The sequence below is a fragment of the Carassius carassius genome, chromosome 5 (genome assembly GCF_963082965.1).
Source record: "Carassius carassius chromosome 5, fCarCar2.1, whole genome shotgun sequence".
NCBI classification, from domain to species: Eukaryota; Metazoa; Chordata; class Actinopteri; order Cypriniformes; family Cyprinidae; genus Carassius; species Carassius carassius.
In genome coordinates, this window is record NC_081759.1 from 30,727,478 (window position 1) to 30,744,494 (window position 17,017).

Consider the following 17,017-nt stretch of genomic DNA (forward strand, 5'->3'; position numbering starts at 1 on the left):
GATGACAGAATTTTAATTTTTGGTGTACCACCTCTTGTACACACCTACTGTGATGTCACTCCATATGTAACCTCTCAAGAACTTGTTTAATTTAACAATTTTTTAGTCATAATCTCTAATTGTTGCTAGTAAATCCCTTGCAAATAAGTGGGCATGTGTGTCTTTGTGTCCATCTGTTCTGCTGTATTCCAGCTGCTTGACCCACACCCTCAGTCCTGGCTCCTGATTGGCTGGTGAGAACCATGTGTAGAGAAGCTAGCCTGGGCCCCTTATGAAGATTCACATCTAAAACCTGGACTGGATTTTCTTTAAGACTGGAATAGAGCCTTGATTGGGACTGCAGTGTTTTAAATTGTGTCGGTCTTGCATTGATCCTTGACACAAACTGTTTAATGGAATCCATTCAGCCATGCAAGCTTATAGTAGGACTCACTGTCCTCTTTTGTTAGAAGACAACACATAGTTATTGGCACAAATCCGGGATATCATCTGGACCGGTTTCAAACCTCCAGGCTCTGGCCAAGCCTTTTATCTCACAGACACATTTTCTTTCGCTTTGCACCTGGACTGGTTTTTCAAAATTCCTCAGTTGAGGGACTGAACTGGTTTGTTGATTGTGGTTGCAAGGCAGTTGCATTTTTAGAAAATCCTGGAATTGTTTTGAGCCAACAAGTGTTCTCCATATGTTTGAGTGGCCTTTGATGTTATTTGTGTGTGTTAAATGAATTCAATATGATTCAAATGGCTCATCTCAAATATCTGTGGAACGATGCAAAGGTTAATTGTGCATATCATTTAGAGCTAAAGTGCCCTTTTTTACCTCTATATCACTCAAGGTGACAGGGTTTGGCTGAAAACCATGACCCTGTTAGCCCCTGCTGGTAGGTGCCATACTGTAGCTTTACCATCTAAGCTGAAAAATATACTTGATGGACTATTTTTTTCTCCCCAAGCAACTACTCTAATAGTAGCCATTTTACCAGTGGGTGTTTTAGGGCTCTTAAAAGCATGATATTTCTGTATATTTTCACTGCCTGTCTGCTGCCTGTGCCATCAAAACTCATAAATGAAGAGATTTCAGATTGCATGCTTCTGTAGGAAGGTGCCATTTAGATGAATAGGAATTATAATGGCAGGCTTTATATTCACCTCGAAGCTCATCATCAATAATGGGATCTAATTTGAATATAAATTCTAATTTGTAGGGAAATAGAATAGGTCCGAAAAGAAAAGAGAGAGGGAATTGTTTTAAAGCAGAAGTCCAAACCTTTCAGCATTTCTCATTCCCAAACAAAATGATTTCATTTATGAAGTTTAAATGTATCATGGTATCCTCACCAATATTAAGCTGATGTAATCATTCCTGATACTGTAATACAATTATTGTTTATTTAAATCATCAAATTCAAAGCAGTAAATAAATACTTCCATGAAATATAAATTTACGTTTTAAAAAAAGAATTTCTGCTCACTGCTCACAAAGCCTGCACTTATTTGATAACAAAATACAGTAGATTTTAAAATATTATTCCATTTAAAATAACTGTAACTTTAATATAATTTACTCTTGTGATAGCAATGCTGAATTTTCAGCATCATTACTTAAGTCATCTGCGTCACATGATCCATCAGAAAACATTCTAATATGCCGATTTGCTGCTTAAGAAACATTTATTAAGCAGCTTAAATAAAATGTGACTGAAAATATTCTTGACAAGTTCTTATGTTCCACCTTCTCCTGATCCAGCCCTGGTTTTCACACAAACTCTTCATACAAACTTTTTCTTCTGGCTCTCTCTCTGTCTTCAATGGCATACCTCTGCCTTCCCACTACTTAGAGACAGTGTGTGTTAAAGAGAGAGAGAGAGAGCACATGTGGCACTGAAGAGCCTTTTGAGCTTTTCCCCTCTTAGTGAGAAATAAAGCAACAGAGAGAGAGAGAGAGAGAGAGAGAGAGAGAGAGAGAGAGAGAGAGAGAGAGAGAGAGAGAGAGAGAGAGAGAGAGAAGAAAAAAAGAAGCTAACTTTCCCTCCTACAGTTGGACTTTTCCCAGACTTGAGTACTGGAATGGATTTCGTCTGATACTTTGGATGTCACTGCACAACTGTGGAGTTTATGCACAGAAGGGATCTTTAAAGTTCTGTTGACTGTGCGTGTGTATGCGAGGCGTGTGTGTGACAGGAGCATGTTAGAAGCTATGTCAGGTGTTACACGCAAAGGTTCTGGGAAACCAGGATATTACTACAGACTCCTGGGTAGAACGAGGCTACAGAGGCAGCGCAGTCGCTCCAGGAGCAGAAGCAGAGCCACAAACAATAGGGGTAAACATCTTGTTCTAACTTTACTACATTGTTTCTGAAATGTTCCCTCTCACCTTTTAAAATAGTTTTATGTGTTGCTAATGGTGCAGTGTATATATATATCAGTAAATCAGTATTTCCCATAACAGTTACATTTGTCACACTTACCTGCAGTAAGTTAAGTTGGTGTGTGAGATTTCTGTTGCTGCCACAGTAGTAAAGCATCATAACAGCCTGTCTTTTAGAGTGCAACTGCCATAAACATGGTTATTACAGCATTGTTTATGGCAGCACTCTTCTGAGTACTTCACTTTTTAGAAAAGCTTTTTTTAATTCTGAATAAGAACATCATTGAATGAATGAACTCTAAGAATATAACTCACTTTAATTTGCTTGATCTAAAAAACTGAATACAAACACTTCCTTTTAAACTATGAACCATGCTAGAGTTGCTATTAATGTGTTTCTGTTCGAATATTGTTTTGTTGTGTGTGTGTGTGTGTGTGTGTGTGTGTGTGTGTGTGTGTGTGTGTGTGTATTAATGAGGAAAAAAATGTGAGTCATGCTCCGATACTGTCTTATCACAGTTTGTTGGTTGTCGAAGTGTGAGTCTGTGCATTAGCAGTGGGACATTTTTTTGGAGATTAAATTGTTATTTATATATCATTAAAAAGTATTTGACATTTACATTTTTAATATAATATAAAATATGACAAATGTATTTATTCATAAGGAAGACATAGTACTGAGATGTGAAGTAAAGTGTTAACTTCTGTTTCATAGAAATATTGTATAAAGCAACATCAACATGGAGAGATCATGGTGGCCTCATGTCTGTGGCCTGTGGCTGTTTTAACGTTCAGTACAAAAGCATGTTGTATTTAATGCAAAATGTTTTATTTTTACATATAAATTCTGAATATTGTGTTTGTTTCTATCTGATCTTGAATAATTGGAGCCACTCTGTCAGTTTAGTGTTAGTTGTAACACCTAAGTATCACCGGATAAAATCACAGAAGCCATAAAGTTAGTTAATGAGCCCTCACGCGAGCGGGTGGAGTGAGCGCCTGTTTGTGGAGAAGTGGATATTATCAGCCTTAACTTTACAGTTTCACAACAAAACAGGTGACCAGCCACAAGTATTGAACCTGACACTCTAAATGAGCTCTTACTCACACAATTTTCCAAACCAGTCAAGCAGGAAGTCCAGTACTTCAGTGTGGCCTAACAAGCTTTCTCTCTCTCTTACACACACGCTGAGTAATTTCAGATGTGACAGCTGAGAATGGCTTCTTTAAACTCTCATCCAGGTTATGGCTATCTAGGTTCATTACACAGGGGGTCGATTGAGAACCCAGAGTCATTCAAACTTAATTCAGTCACTGAGAGAATCGATTCGTGTAGTTGATGAGGTGCTTTGCGATGGGGCTTTGTAACGGCACAGCTGTTTTGGGGACTTGGCAGGCTCAAGGTGACATCACTGTGGTAAACTTTTAAAGTAAAAGGTTTTTTGAAAACAGAAGCAGTGACATAAGAGAGGCTCTAAAATTTAGGATAGATGTCTTGCTTGAATGATAATGATATTTTCTGTTCAGTGACACGTGGGTTTTACTTTATCAAGAATTCTGTTTGACATTGAGAGAATCAGGAATTTTTCTGTGGGATGATTGTCATAGAAGGTTTTGCATGTTTTGTTGGGTGTGGATCTACTTAACTATCAAGCTGTATGTTAAAAGATCAGTTCTTGTTTACAGTTCTGTGCTTATTCATGTTAAGTAAGGATAATATTGCAAGATCTATTAGTGTTGGGTGATATGCTCCATTGTCATCCTGTCCTATAGTCAGCTTGTGAGATCTCCAGGTTATGGCTAGAAGCAGCCTTACTGTTTGTTAGAATAATTTATGAACTATACATATCTTTTTAGTCAGGTAGCATATGGATGTTTTTTTATATTATTGAATTTGTATTTAAAGGGATAGTTCACCCAAAAATGAAAAGTCCCTCATGTCGTTCCAAACCTTACCTAGGTAAGACCTTCATTCATCTTTAGAACAAAAATTAAGATATTTTTGTTGAATTCCGAGAGCTCTCTGACCCTCCTATAGGCAGCAAGGATCCTAAAAACAGGACAAAACAGTAAAAAGCACATTTTGGCTATTTAATTCATGCAATGGTGAAAAAAATGTCAAAATAGGCCTACATGAGGGAAAAATGCGAAAAACCGTGTTCAGTATTCGGTCTTCGGGCCACGGTTTCATTATGTTCAGCTTCGGCCAAGAATTTTCATTTCAGTGCTTCCCTAATTGTAAGCTACTAATTATAAAGCTTACATCTCCTCAGTTATTCAGCAGAAACAGAAAACAATGAAATAACATTTACATTATCAAAGACCATCACTCATGTCCGCGAATTTATGCATTTTTAAAAATCACTCCAATTATAATCAGTGAAGCAATCTCTTATAATTACATTGCACATACATCTGCACTTTGCTTATCATGAGAGAATTTGCATGAGAGCAGAATTCAGTCAGCAAGCACACATTCAACGACAAAACTCATCTGAATGCCTCTAATTGGCCAGTGCCTTCATAAACTCAACAGAATCAGGTATGATTGGTTATAACGCGCAACACTGTAAAAACATGTAAAAAGAAATATGATGGGACAAATAAGGCCTAATATTAAACAGATTATATTAGCATAATAATAATAATAATAGTAATAATCGTCTTGATATTATCTAGGGTATCAGCCACAGACGATTTTTCTGGCTATCATTGTCTATCGGCACAACCCAAATGTCGATGTGTGCATGGAACATCACTGTTACTCTTACTCCTACTATTGTTATTATTATAATTTTGTTATTATTATTATTATTTCTTATTTATCTTGTCCTCCAGTATTTCAAAGAGCCGAGTAATAAAAAGTAAAACATACACACTCATTATTCTCATGTGAAGGTGCACGTCACCGGTGGGATCATGCAAATTGAGTGTACAAGAAACAGAATTATGAGCTTTGTTATCTGCAGTGCTTGTTTGGGTCTGACTGATAGCTTATCAGTTCATGCATGACAGAAGATGGCCGCACTTTGGATCTGAATATTCAAATACTGTACCATTATGAGGTAATGGCACCTCAATGAGCTCAACCCTATTACACAACCAATTACACATACACACACACCTCACATGGGGTGGATAAACACACATACTTTAATAACCCTGTTTAAAGGGTTTGTTCAACCAAAAATTAAAATTATCCAATAAATTACTCACCTTGAAGTCATACGAATCCAGGGTGTTGCACTGCATCAGTCCATGAGTAGTTTAATAAAAAGCACAGCCATTAAATAATGTGTCTCACACAGCTCCGGGGGGTGAACAAAGACCTTCTGTAGTGAATCGATGAGTTTTTGTAAGAAAAATATCCATGTGCCGGTGAGTCTCATGAAAACCAACGTTTGTTAACAGGAGCAAAGGAAAACCAGTCTCCTCTTGGCTTATATCGAAATCCTCTGACATTCTTCTTTACAAATCCTAATTTTGTACTTCTTAATTTTTTTATTTTGTTTTGTTTTGATCTCTCTGCTGCGTTTCTTGGTGTGTCACTTCTGAGCGGTGCATGCGCATAGCTAATGGATGAGCTTTTTATTAAACTTCTCATGGACTGATGAAGTGGAACACCCGCTGAGTGGCACCAAACAGCTTGAAAGATCAAAGACAATTTTTCAAATAACTCCAACTGAGTTCTTCTTAAAGAAGAAATTCATAGGGACTTCCGCTTCCGGCCGAATGGAGTGAGCAACGAAGTTAGGCAGCTCCGCAAAAGTTTTAACAATTTAAATATCCTGGGTCAACGAACATCGCCCTTTGTCAGTAATTTACCTATAAAAATAATTTATAGGCACTCGGAAATACACACAAAAAACTCTACAAGCCACACCCGCACCGGTTGGCACTGCTCCGGTTAACGACTCTGCTAACAAGGCCTCAACCGGCACTGCGAATGCTATTGCAGCACAGGCTGACAAAGCCCCGGCTAACACTGCTCCAGATAGTGAAGCTCTGGCCTTTTCACAAGATGAAGGCGTGATGGCGGAAGGAGAAACGCCTCTCTCTGTGGGAATATTTCGAAGTGAACTACGTGCTTACCGCGAAAATTTAAAGAATGATATTAAAGCGGAAATCGAGATTATGCATCAAGATATACACAAAGACATCACATCGCTACGGGAGAAAGCTAAAGCGGACATCAACACGCTCCGAAACGAACTTTCACAGAAAATAGAAACATTGCACAGAGCCCACACTGAAACGGCAGACAAACAGAGAGAGATGGAAAGATCTCTCTGCGATGTTTCGGATAAAATAACCGCCATGGACAAAGCACACGCAACCTTACAGAAGGACTACAATAAACTGCAGGAAAAATACATGGACCTGGAGAACAGAAGTCGCAGGCAAAACCTACGTGTGGTGGGAATTAGCGAAGAGATGGAGGATGGGAACCCAAGCCGCTTCATAGCAGAGTTTTTTTCAGAAGTGCTCGGTGAAGAAAACTTTGAATCACCAATCCTGATAGATCGAGCTCATAGAACCCTGGCCCCTAAACCCCGAGCAGGAGAGCGCCCGAGAGCGATGATAGCTCGCCTACATTACTACTCAGACAGGGAGAAGATTCTGTAACTATCCAGGAGCAAAGGCAACCTATTTTACAAAGGATCACCTGTACATATTTTTCCGGATATGAGTCCAGAGGTCAGCAAGCTGCGAGCTTCTTTCAACCCGGTTAAGGTGAAACTATGCAACGCTGGAATACCCTACAGTCTGTACTACCCGGCAAAGTTGATCATAACGATGGGCAACACCAAACATTCGTTCACTGACCCACGGGCAGCTGAAAACTTTGTCAAAACCCAGGCCCCAACAACTGCACAGGGAGTAGAGGATTAAAGGTATTTGAGTATTCCTTTCAACAGACAATTGTGATGCCACCAAGGAAAACATACTAAAAGACATACTAATTTAGAGGATATTGGAGTAAGGTTGATAGAGAGAAAAGGAGGGGGAAGAACAATTATGTGTTGACGGGTGGAATAGCTGGAGGTGTGGGTGTATGTAGGTATATGCATATGTCTATTTATTTTACTGTATTTTATTATTATTATTATTATTATTATTATTATTATTATTATTTATTTATTTATTTATTTATTTATTTATTTATTTTTCCTCCTACCCCTTTAAAGTTTTGTTTGTCATTTATTTATTTTTTATTTATCTATTTTCTATGCGTATTGGACACAAACTGATTTAAATTTCAAGTTTAGGGAAGGGGGTAAGGAGTCAAATTTAATTACTATACTAGATTTGATTTGTTTACTTTTATTCAATAAGAGTGGGCCACAACTACAAGTGATCTGACCCAGGAGTATATACAGTACTATACAACTTTAGGAGTTAAGTGGGTAAGTCAAGTGTCCACGGACTTAGGGATTAGGAACCTAGGGATCTTTATGAAGATCTGTTTTGTTCTTTGTTTTTACCCTAGCACTTTTAGTTTAGGGATATTGAAAAAGTTCATATGTTCAGTCTTTGTTCTACTTCAGAGGATGCCACACTGATAGTTTTCACTGCCATGCATTAATTAAATATGACCAAGGTTAACACCATGTTGGCTAAAACAATTCCGCACAACTTGGTCAAATTTGTGACTTGGAATTGCAAAGGGCTTAATGGAACCATAAAACAGTGTAATATTTTAGCACATTTGAAAAAACTAGATATGGATATTTGCTTTCTACAAGAAACGCACTTGAAAAATCAAGATCACAACAGATTACACAATAAATGGATTGGACAGCTATTTCACTCTAACTTCGGTGCAAAGAGTAGGGGTACAGCAATATTAATAAAAAAAAAACAGTACCGTTTATCGCTTCAAAGATAATACCAGACTCTCAAGGCAGATTCATCATTGTCACTGGTAAACTTTATGATAATTTGATCACATTAGTAAATATATATGCGCCCAACGTTGATGACGAACAATTTATAAACTCATTGTTATTAAAAATACTTGAAGTGGACTCTCATCAACTGATAATTGGGGAAGATTTTAATTTAATGCTTGATCATGGAGACCGGTTACTGTGACTAAAATGGCAAAAAGTGTTAAGAAATTCATGAATACTTATAAAATAATAGATCCATGGAGAACCCTGCACCCCAATACACGGCAATATTCTTATTATTCCCCAGTTCATCAGACTTATACCAGAATAGATTACTTTTTAATAGCTAGTAAACTCCTTCAACAAACGAAACATTGCAATTATGAAACATTATTGTTGTCAGATCATAGTCCTCTAACTCTGCATTTAACTTTCGGATATAATCAAACATCGAAGATCTGGAGGTTTGATAACAGCATACTATCAAGCAAAGCAGGAATAGAAGAAATAAAAAAGCACATAAATTTGTATTTATCATTTAATGACACTCCAGATATCACAAAATCCACCCTCTGGGAAGCGCTAAAGGCATTCATTAGAGGCCAGGTAATCTCATTGAAAAGCCTGAAAAACAAGCAACGAAGGGAAAAAGAAACTCAACTAAAAAAAGAAATAACAGAAACGGATAGACAACATTCATCTAGTCCCTCAGTAATTCTACATAAGAAAAAGCTGGCTTTGCAGACAGAACTGGAATTAGTATACACTTCAAGAACAGTTAAAATGTTGACCAAAGCAAGGCATAGATATTATGAACAAGGGGAAAGAATGGGTAAGATTTTGGCTCAACAAATTAAAAAACAAACTGCATCAAGGATGATTATGGAAATCCGCACAGATTCAGGCCAAGTTACAAGAGACCTACAGGGGATAAATGATACATATAAATGATTCTATAAAAAACTATATATTTCAGAATCCAAGAAAAACCCCACACTCATAGATATGTTTTTTGATAAAATGTCTATTCCAACAATTAGTTTAGAAAATCTAGAACAACTGGAAAAACCCATAACAAAGCAAGAAATTGAACAAGCTATAAACAGTATGCAAAATTCTAAAGCGCCTGGTCCAGACAGCTACACTTCTGAATTTTACAAAGCCTTTAAAGAGCAGATCTCGATATTGCTGTTAGATGTATTCAATGAAGCCTTACATAGGGGCTCTCTACCTCCAACATTTTACCATGCAAGCATTTCTCTTATTCACAAAAAAGACAAGGATCCCTTAGACCCCTCGTCTTATAGACCGGTGAGCTTACTCAACATGGACAATAAAATACTTGCAAAAATTGTAGCTACGGCTGGAAACAATCTTACCGACAATCATTTCACAGGACCAAACTGGGTTTATCAAAAACAGACAGTTGTTTTTTAATATTAAAAGATTACTAAATATAATTCATACTCAGGATAAAACAAATCTACACCCTGAAACTTTACTTTCCTTGGATGCGGAAAAAGCTTTTATATTTTACCAAAGATATAATTTTTGGGCCAAATCCGAATTTTGACAGGGTCGAAAAGAGATAATCCCATTCGACCCTGTAAAAGTTCGGATTTGGCCCAAAAATTATATCTTTAGTAAAATTATTATATGCCCAACCCCATGCTTCAGTGCGGACTAACAATATGCATTCAAGTTATTTCCCTCTCAGCCGCTCGACTAGACAGGGCTGCCCGCTCTCGCCATTACTTTTTGCAATAGCCATTGAACCCCTGGCTCTTTTATTACGGGCAACGGAGGAGTTCATTGGGATTAAAAGGGGAAAAATGGAACATAAGGTTTCTTTGTACGCGGACGATCTGTTACTATACATTTCAAACCCTGTTAAATCTGTTCCTGTGATAATGGAAACTTTGAAAGAATTTGGAGCAGTATCAGGTTACAAATTGAACTTATCAAAAAGTGTCTTATTTCCAATTAATTCTAAAGCCCGTATGAATACTAATGCGTTTAATATCTTTCCTTTTTCAATCTCAACTGAATTTAAATATCGTGGGATAAATATCACGCAGGAATATAACGGCCTCTTTAAGCACAACTTTTTGAAATTATATGATCAAACGAAAAAGGATATAGATTCATGGAAAAATCTACCACTTTCCCTAGCAGGTCGAATAAATATTATTAGAATGAACGTTCTGCCTAAGTTTTTGTTCTTGTTCCAATGTATTCCTATTTGGATAGCCAAAGCATTTTTTAGTAAACTAGATTCCCTCATGTCATATTTTATATGGAATGGAAAAACTCCTAGGATCAAGAAAATGTTATTGCAAAGACCAACTTGCCAGGGAGGAATGAGATTACCCTGTTTCCGACGTTACTACTGGTCATGTAATATCCGCTCGATGTCGTTTTGGTTGTCCACTCAGGGGGCTGAGTGGAGTAGGATGGAGAGTGAAAGCTGTTATCCCACCTCGTCAAAAGCATTACTTTATTCAGCTTTGCCTATTTCAAAACAAAAACTTGAGAACCCAGTAGTTTCTCATCCAGTTAAAATCTGGTCCCAGATTAGGATGCATTACGGATGGAGGGATGCGTCAGCTTTAAGTCCATTGATTAATAATTATACATTTCCTCCATCAGTCTTAAATATGACATTTCTTCATTGGGAATATAAAGGTATTCGATGTTTAAAAGATTTATTTATTGAAAATATATTTCCCAATTCAAACAATTACAGAGCAAATACAGTTTGGAAAGTAAAGATTTATTTAAATACCTACAGATCCGAAGTTTTGTTAAGTGCTTATTTCCGTCTTTCCCTAATCAGCCCCCAAATTCTGCAATGGAAACAGTTTTTTTGTCTAATCCATTTCAAAGAGGGCTAATTGCTAAAATCCACAATTTGCTATCACAGGAAGAAACAACACCTACATTGGACCATTTGAAAAGAGCCTGGCAAGATGACCTAGGGGTGTCTATTACAGACAATCAATGGTCAAAAGCCCAAAGAAATGTTCATTCTACCTCTGTTTGTATTAGAAATGGTCTTTTGCAGTTCAAGGTGCTTCACAGATTGCATTTATCCAAATTAAAGTTGTCAAAGATGTTTCCTTCCATTAGTCCTTCTTGTGATAGATGTTCACAAGGGCCAGCCTCTCTTGCACATATGTTTTGGAATTGTCCTCACATTACGACCTATTGGAACACTATATTTCAAACCCTTTCCAAGATTTTGAAAAACAGCTTAAGCCAGAACCAATTTGGGCTCTTTTTGGTGTGAAACCTGTCAATGTACAACTTTCGGATACCCAAAACATAATGGTTTGTTTTGTGACCTTGTTAGCACGGAGATTGATTCTTTTGTGTTGGAAACAAAAAATGCCCCCTGCTCACTCAGCCTTAATGAAAGACATAATGGGTCGTTTGAAATTGGAGAAAATTAAATACTTGTTAAGGGGGAAGTCTGAAATATTTTATTCAATGTGGCAAACTTTCATGGACTACTTTGGTGAGAATGTTTAATTGATTGGCTTAGCATGGAAATAGAAATGATGCCCTCTGATGTATGTATTTTGTTATTGTGTTTTTGTCTTTCTGTATTTGATATGTAAAAAACCTCAATAAAGAGAATTATAAAAAAAAAAAAGAAGAAGAAATTCATATGTACCCAGGATGACTTTAGGGTGAGTAATTTATGGCTTAATTTTCATTTTTGGGTGAACTAACCCTTTAAGCACGTTTGAGAACATTTATAGGACTGGAGAGCAAATTGTAGCCTATGTATTTATGCCCAGCACAGCAGTCCTCTGTCTTGCTCTCCCTTCCTTCCTCCCCTCTGTACATTTTTGATAATACAGCATTACATCACCACTGTATCAGCTGCTAAATGGACAACCTGTGAAACACGCACACTGACACAGCTGTGTGAGGAATAACCTGTTCTGGGAGCAGTACAACAGCAGCTTTTCCCATACTCTATGCGTTTTGCTATGCTATGGTTTTTAATATCTGATTAGGAAATGCATGGGAACGTGATTAGTGGGCTTAGCAGTAACTGACAGTTGCATGCAGCTGTGGTTTTCACATGTTTGCTCTGCATTATCTCACAGGAATGCTATGTCAGAAGATAATGGCGGAGAATATGTTGTATTGCTGATGAAGGACCAGTTTCACCATTTCTTATTCTAGATACAACCAAGATTAAAACTGGGAAATTGTCACATTGTTGGAGCTGTAACACATTGTGTAATGGAGTCAGGGCAGACAACACCTCTTGAGCCCATTCTCACCTCCTCTAATCAACATTTCCTATCTACTGCTGTGTAGGTGCATGTTATTTGATGTTAGGGGTTGGTAGCCAAAATCTTATATCTAGGGTGGCCATTTATGCCATTTATACAGGACAAGTCCTGGCCAGGATTTTTATATTGCCTAAAATATCCAAAGTAGTTTGACCAATAACATGCAGGTTTTGTACATAATCGACCAATCGTGAAGCATGAGAAGAAGGGATCTACAGAGAAAGAACAAAAATGTTTGTTCGTTTCGGTCGACTTGAAGCACCACTCTGCACACCGATCATTGTATGACACCAAAGTACCGCGAGAGCGATTCAAAAGCATGAGGAGCTGTCTTCTATGCTCTCTATAACTCTTGTGAATGTCATACAGTGATCGATCTGCACAGTGAAAACAGCCAAAACCTGGATATTTAGCCTAAAAAAATAAAATAAAATTCTACGTACATTGTATAAAGTAATCAAATCGATAAAATCACTGCATGTTCTTCACAGTGTAAATGAAATGTATATTTATTCTCATTAAAGTCAAGAGTAATGAGGGAATTTTTCTCTTTCCTTATTTGTTTAACATGAATAACAGACAGCAGAACAGCAGGAATTTTAGACTGCTGTCACTTTAAGAGCTCCCCAGATCCAATATACTGTTGCACATGTGTTTTCTTTCTCTGCACTTTGGCCTAAATTACTGTTTATGAGGATATTTGCAAAAGCTGGAACTTTTACACATACAGTACAGACCAAAAGTTTGGAAACATTACTATTTTTAATGTTTATGAAAGAAGTTTCTTCTGCTCATCAAGCCTGCATTTATTTGATCAAAAATACAGAAAAAACAGTAATATTGTGAAATATTATTACAACTTAAAATAATAGTTCTATTTCTATTTGAATATACTTTAAAAAAATTATTTATTCCTCTGATGCAAAGCTGAATTTTCAGCATCATTACTCCAACCTTCAGTGTCAGATGTAACGTCCAGTCTATCACATGATCATTTAGAAATCATTCTAATATTCTGATTTATTATGAGTGTTGGAAACAGTTCTGCTGTCTAATATATTTGATGAATAAAATGTTAAAAAGAACTGCATTTATTCAAAATAAAAAGAAATTATAATAATATACGTATATTCTAATAATATATTTTCTTTACTATCACTTTTTATCAATTTAACACATCCTTGCTGAATAAAAGTATTGATTTTATTTAAAAAAAAAAAAATTAAAAAAAATAATTACTGACCCCAAATTACTGACCAGTAGTGTATATTGTTATTACAAAATACATTTTATTCATCAAAGTATCCTAAAAAAGTATCACATGTTCTGACAACATATTAAGCAGCAGAACTATTTCCAACTTTGATAATGAATCATCATATTAGAATGATTTCTAAAGGATCATGTGATAATGATCCTAAAAATTCAGCTTTGCATCACAGTAATAAATTATAATTTAAAGTATAATAAATTTAAAAACAATTATTTTAAATTGTAATAATATATCACAATATTACATTTTTTTCTGTATTTTTGATCAAATAAATGCAGGCTTGATGAGCAGAAGAAACTTCTTTCAAAAACATAAAAAATGTTAATGTTTCCAAACTTGTGTGTATTTAACCATTCAAGGTATATCGGAGAACGGTCTTCACGTGCACGCACCTCTCTAACTATGGTTATGGTACAGAGCTATGGTTTAGTTAGTTACATTGGGCCATAATGCTCATGTGGGAAATAAGAGGTTCAATACAGCTCACATTACTTTCCAATTCATACCTCTTCTCATCATCATTTCTGTCAACTTTGGCTTAGTAGTTGGTGCATGTGATTTGATACATTGCACCATGGTACTAATGTGAACAATGTGAGGTTAAATCTGGCTTGCATCACTTTTGGAAACTTTTCCCATTTCTTCTCCCAGTCGTTTCCTGTCATCTCAGAATTGTTGTCACATCTCTACAAAATTGTAGCTTAGCTTAGCTTGTGCTGTAGTGCTCTCATAGGTAACTTTCAGTTCCAGAATCCAGCTCCCAGAATTTTCCTATTCCCACCTCTTCACTTCATCATTTCCCCTGTAATATTTTTACTATTCATATTAAAAAAAAACACACACACACACACACACACACACACATACAAAACCATTTATAATCAGAGACAGGTGTTGTAGCACATCAAATGTGTTTTGTGATGTGGACACACAATCTGATATGATTCACTTCTTCACCCTCAACATGGATTAATTCATCATACTCTGTTCCGAGAAGCGAGGAAATGCAGTTGCTTTACAGAATGCTGTGGGGAATGTTGATGGGTTTGAGCCGGAATTATTCTGGAGTTTCCATTAAACGTCACCTCTCATCTATTTATGGAAACTAGAGTAAATACCACTTAAAAGAAAAAAAAAACTTGCCAAGGTTACAGTATGTCAAAAATTGATCTGATAAAAATGTCTTTAGTTTTCATAGGGAGTGTGCATGTATGGGTTTCACAGTTACAAGTGTAAACTTTACAACAGAAGATCTAGGTCAGTCTGGAAAGTCAAAACAGACAACGGAAGAGAGTGAAAAAATGGAAAAAAGAGCTTGATGAAGACAAGAATGACAGGAAATAAAGAGAACAAGGGAGCTGAAAGGACAACAGAGATAACCGTGATTAAACAGGAAGGGAAATGGAAAGCTTTGTCAAAATGGTATGATAGCTGAATGTTGTGTTAGTCGGTCAGTCAGTGAAATATTTTTAACTAGTCTATAGTTGTGTTAGTGACTTGCTTTAGTTGGGTCTCCATGTGTGTTTTATGTCTTGGAATGTCTGAGTTTTCTTCAGCCTTACAGGTATGTACAAAAACAGCTCATTCTTTTTGCTGTGCCTCCCACACACATATCACTTGTTCACAATCACACTCTCTGTCTCTCACTCACATTGAAATCTGACCAAAAAAAATAAAAATAAAAAATAGATAATTTGCATTAGGTGTGTTCAACTTCTGTTTGTTGATATTTTAGTAACTATTGGCTTGAAAGAGTTGTACCTTCAGTTGTATCCTTTCCTCTATACCTTAGTGGAAGTGGTATTTCAAAGGATCTGGGCCAGTAATATAAAGGTTTCAAGTTCACTTTGTAGTGATGAGCGGACACTGAGATCACAATTCAGCACTGAGCAATGCCACTAAATCAGATTCTGCTCCAGATGGATTGGCCCTGTTATTAGTGTTCTGTAAGTTGTTTTGGGCAGAAAGCATGTGGTGAGTGGTTTGTTAATTGGATTTGCTTCAATCATGAGAAGTCTGACAGACCCCTGCAGAGGACAGATCGAGCTCATAATGTGCTGCCTCGCTTCATCTCTGACTCTTTTACTCATTATGCACTACTACTGTTGAATTGTTTAATCCTCTGCATTGCATTGCATAACAAATGGTCATTACACATACAACTAACCAAAAGTGATTAAGTCAAATGCACATGTCTGTGTATGCTAATGCTGCATTGTTATAATGCACACACTGGACTCTTTGGAAAAAGTTGGTTTGCTAAACATATTTGCAACATGTTTAGAGAAAAGGAAGAAAAGGCGCCATCTGACAGACAGATGAACTGACTTTTAGTGTAATGTTTTACTCTACCATTTTCAAAGAACTGATAGGTGGGCATCTCTTTTGCATATGTGTGCACTCTTTGCATGGCTGTTAAGTCATTCAAGCGCAGTGAGCTTTAGGAGTGGATGCAGAGAGTGTTTGATTAGAAAAAAAGGAACGACACACCCATTGCATACAAAAACCATTCATATGGTTGTTTTAAGGGTGGCCCTCATATTTGCTGAAGTGTTGAGATCACATGATAATGTGCCACTCATCTCAGTAATTCTACTGTTGCTGGACTACTGTCCAGTTGCAGAGCAAACAAATCACAATTATTCTATGAAGTAACTGTGATGTAGCCTTCACACCTACAGGTGTCAGTGTTTTGTCCAAGACCACTGTTGTACTGTATAAGTTGATTAGGAACTAAGAAAAACATATATGTGACATATAAATTATGGGCTATTATAAATGAAACATTCATACAATACCAAAAATCATACCATATGTTATACATAAAGCTGCTACTGCAAAGTGAGTACAGCAAACTGTGAGAGTTCTTATGTTTGCTTATTTCTTATTCCTAATCATGTACAGACTACCTTTTTAAAAGTTCTGGATGAGTGTAATTGTTGTTGTTGTTGTTTTAATAGAAATTAATACTTTTGTTTAGCAAGGATACATTCAATTAATCAAAAGACATTTATAATGTGACTATTTCACTAGATATACATTAATGGATTAAATATTTATTTAGTTATTACAAATTGTATTATATTTCACAATATTACTTGTTTCATTGTATTTTTGATCCCATTTTTTATTTTATTTTTTCCAGAGAGAGAACATACTGTAAAATGATGAT

The 17,017-nt window shown here is 36.4% G+C and overlaps 1 protein-coding gene across 6 annotated transcripts in view; it reads left to right on the forward strand.

Annotated features, from left to right (window-relative positions):
- Positions 1–17,017, forward strand: part of dab2ipb (DAB2 interacting protein b) — a 110,545-nt gene that overhangs the window by 31,157 nt on the left and 62,371 nt on the right. For 2 of the 6 annotated variants that reach the window (XM_059550565.1, XM_059550566.1), the window contains exon 1: positions 2,017–2,321. The exons of the other annotated variants lie outside the window; for them this stretch is intronic. In XM_059550565.1, coding sequence (XP_059406548.1) covers positions 2,186–2,321 — 136 coding nt within the window. In that variant the 5' untranslated portion in view covers positions 2,017–2,185. Of the gene's footprint in view, positions 1–2,016; positions 2,322–17,017 lie in introns of those variants that run through there. 6 annotated transcript variants of the gene reach the window in all.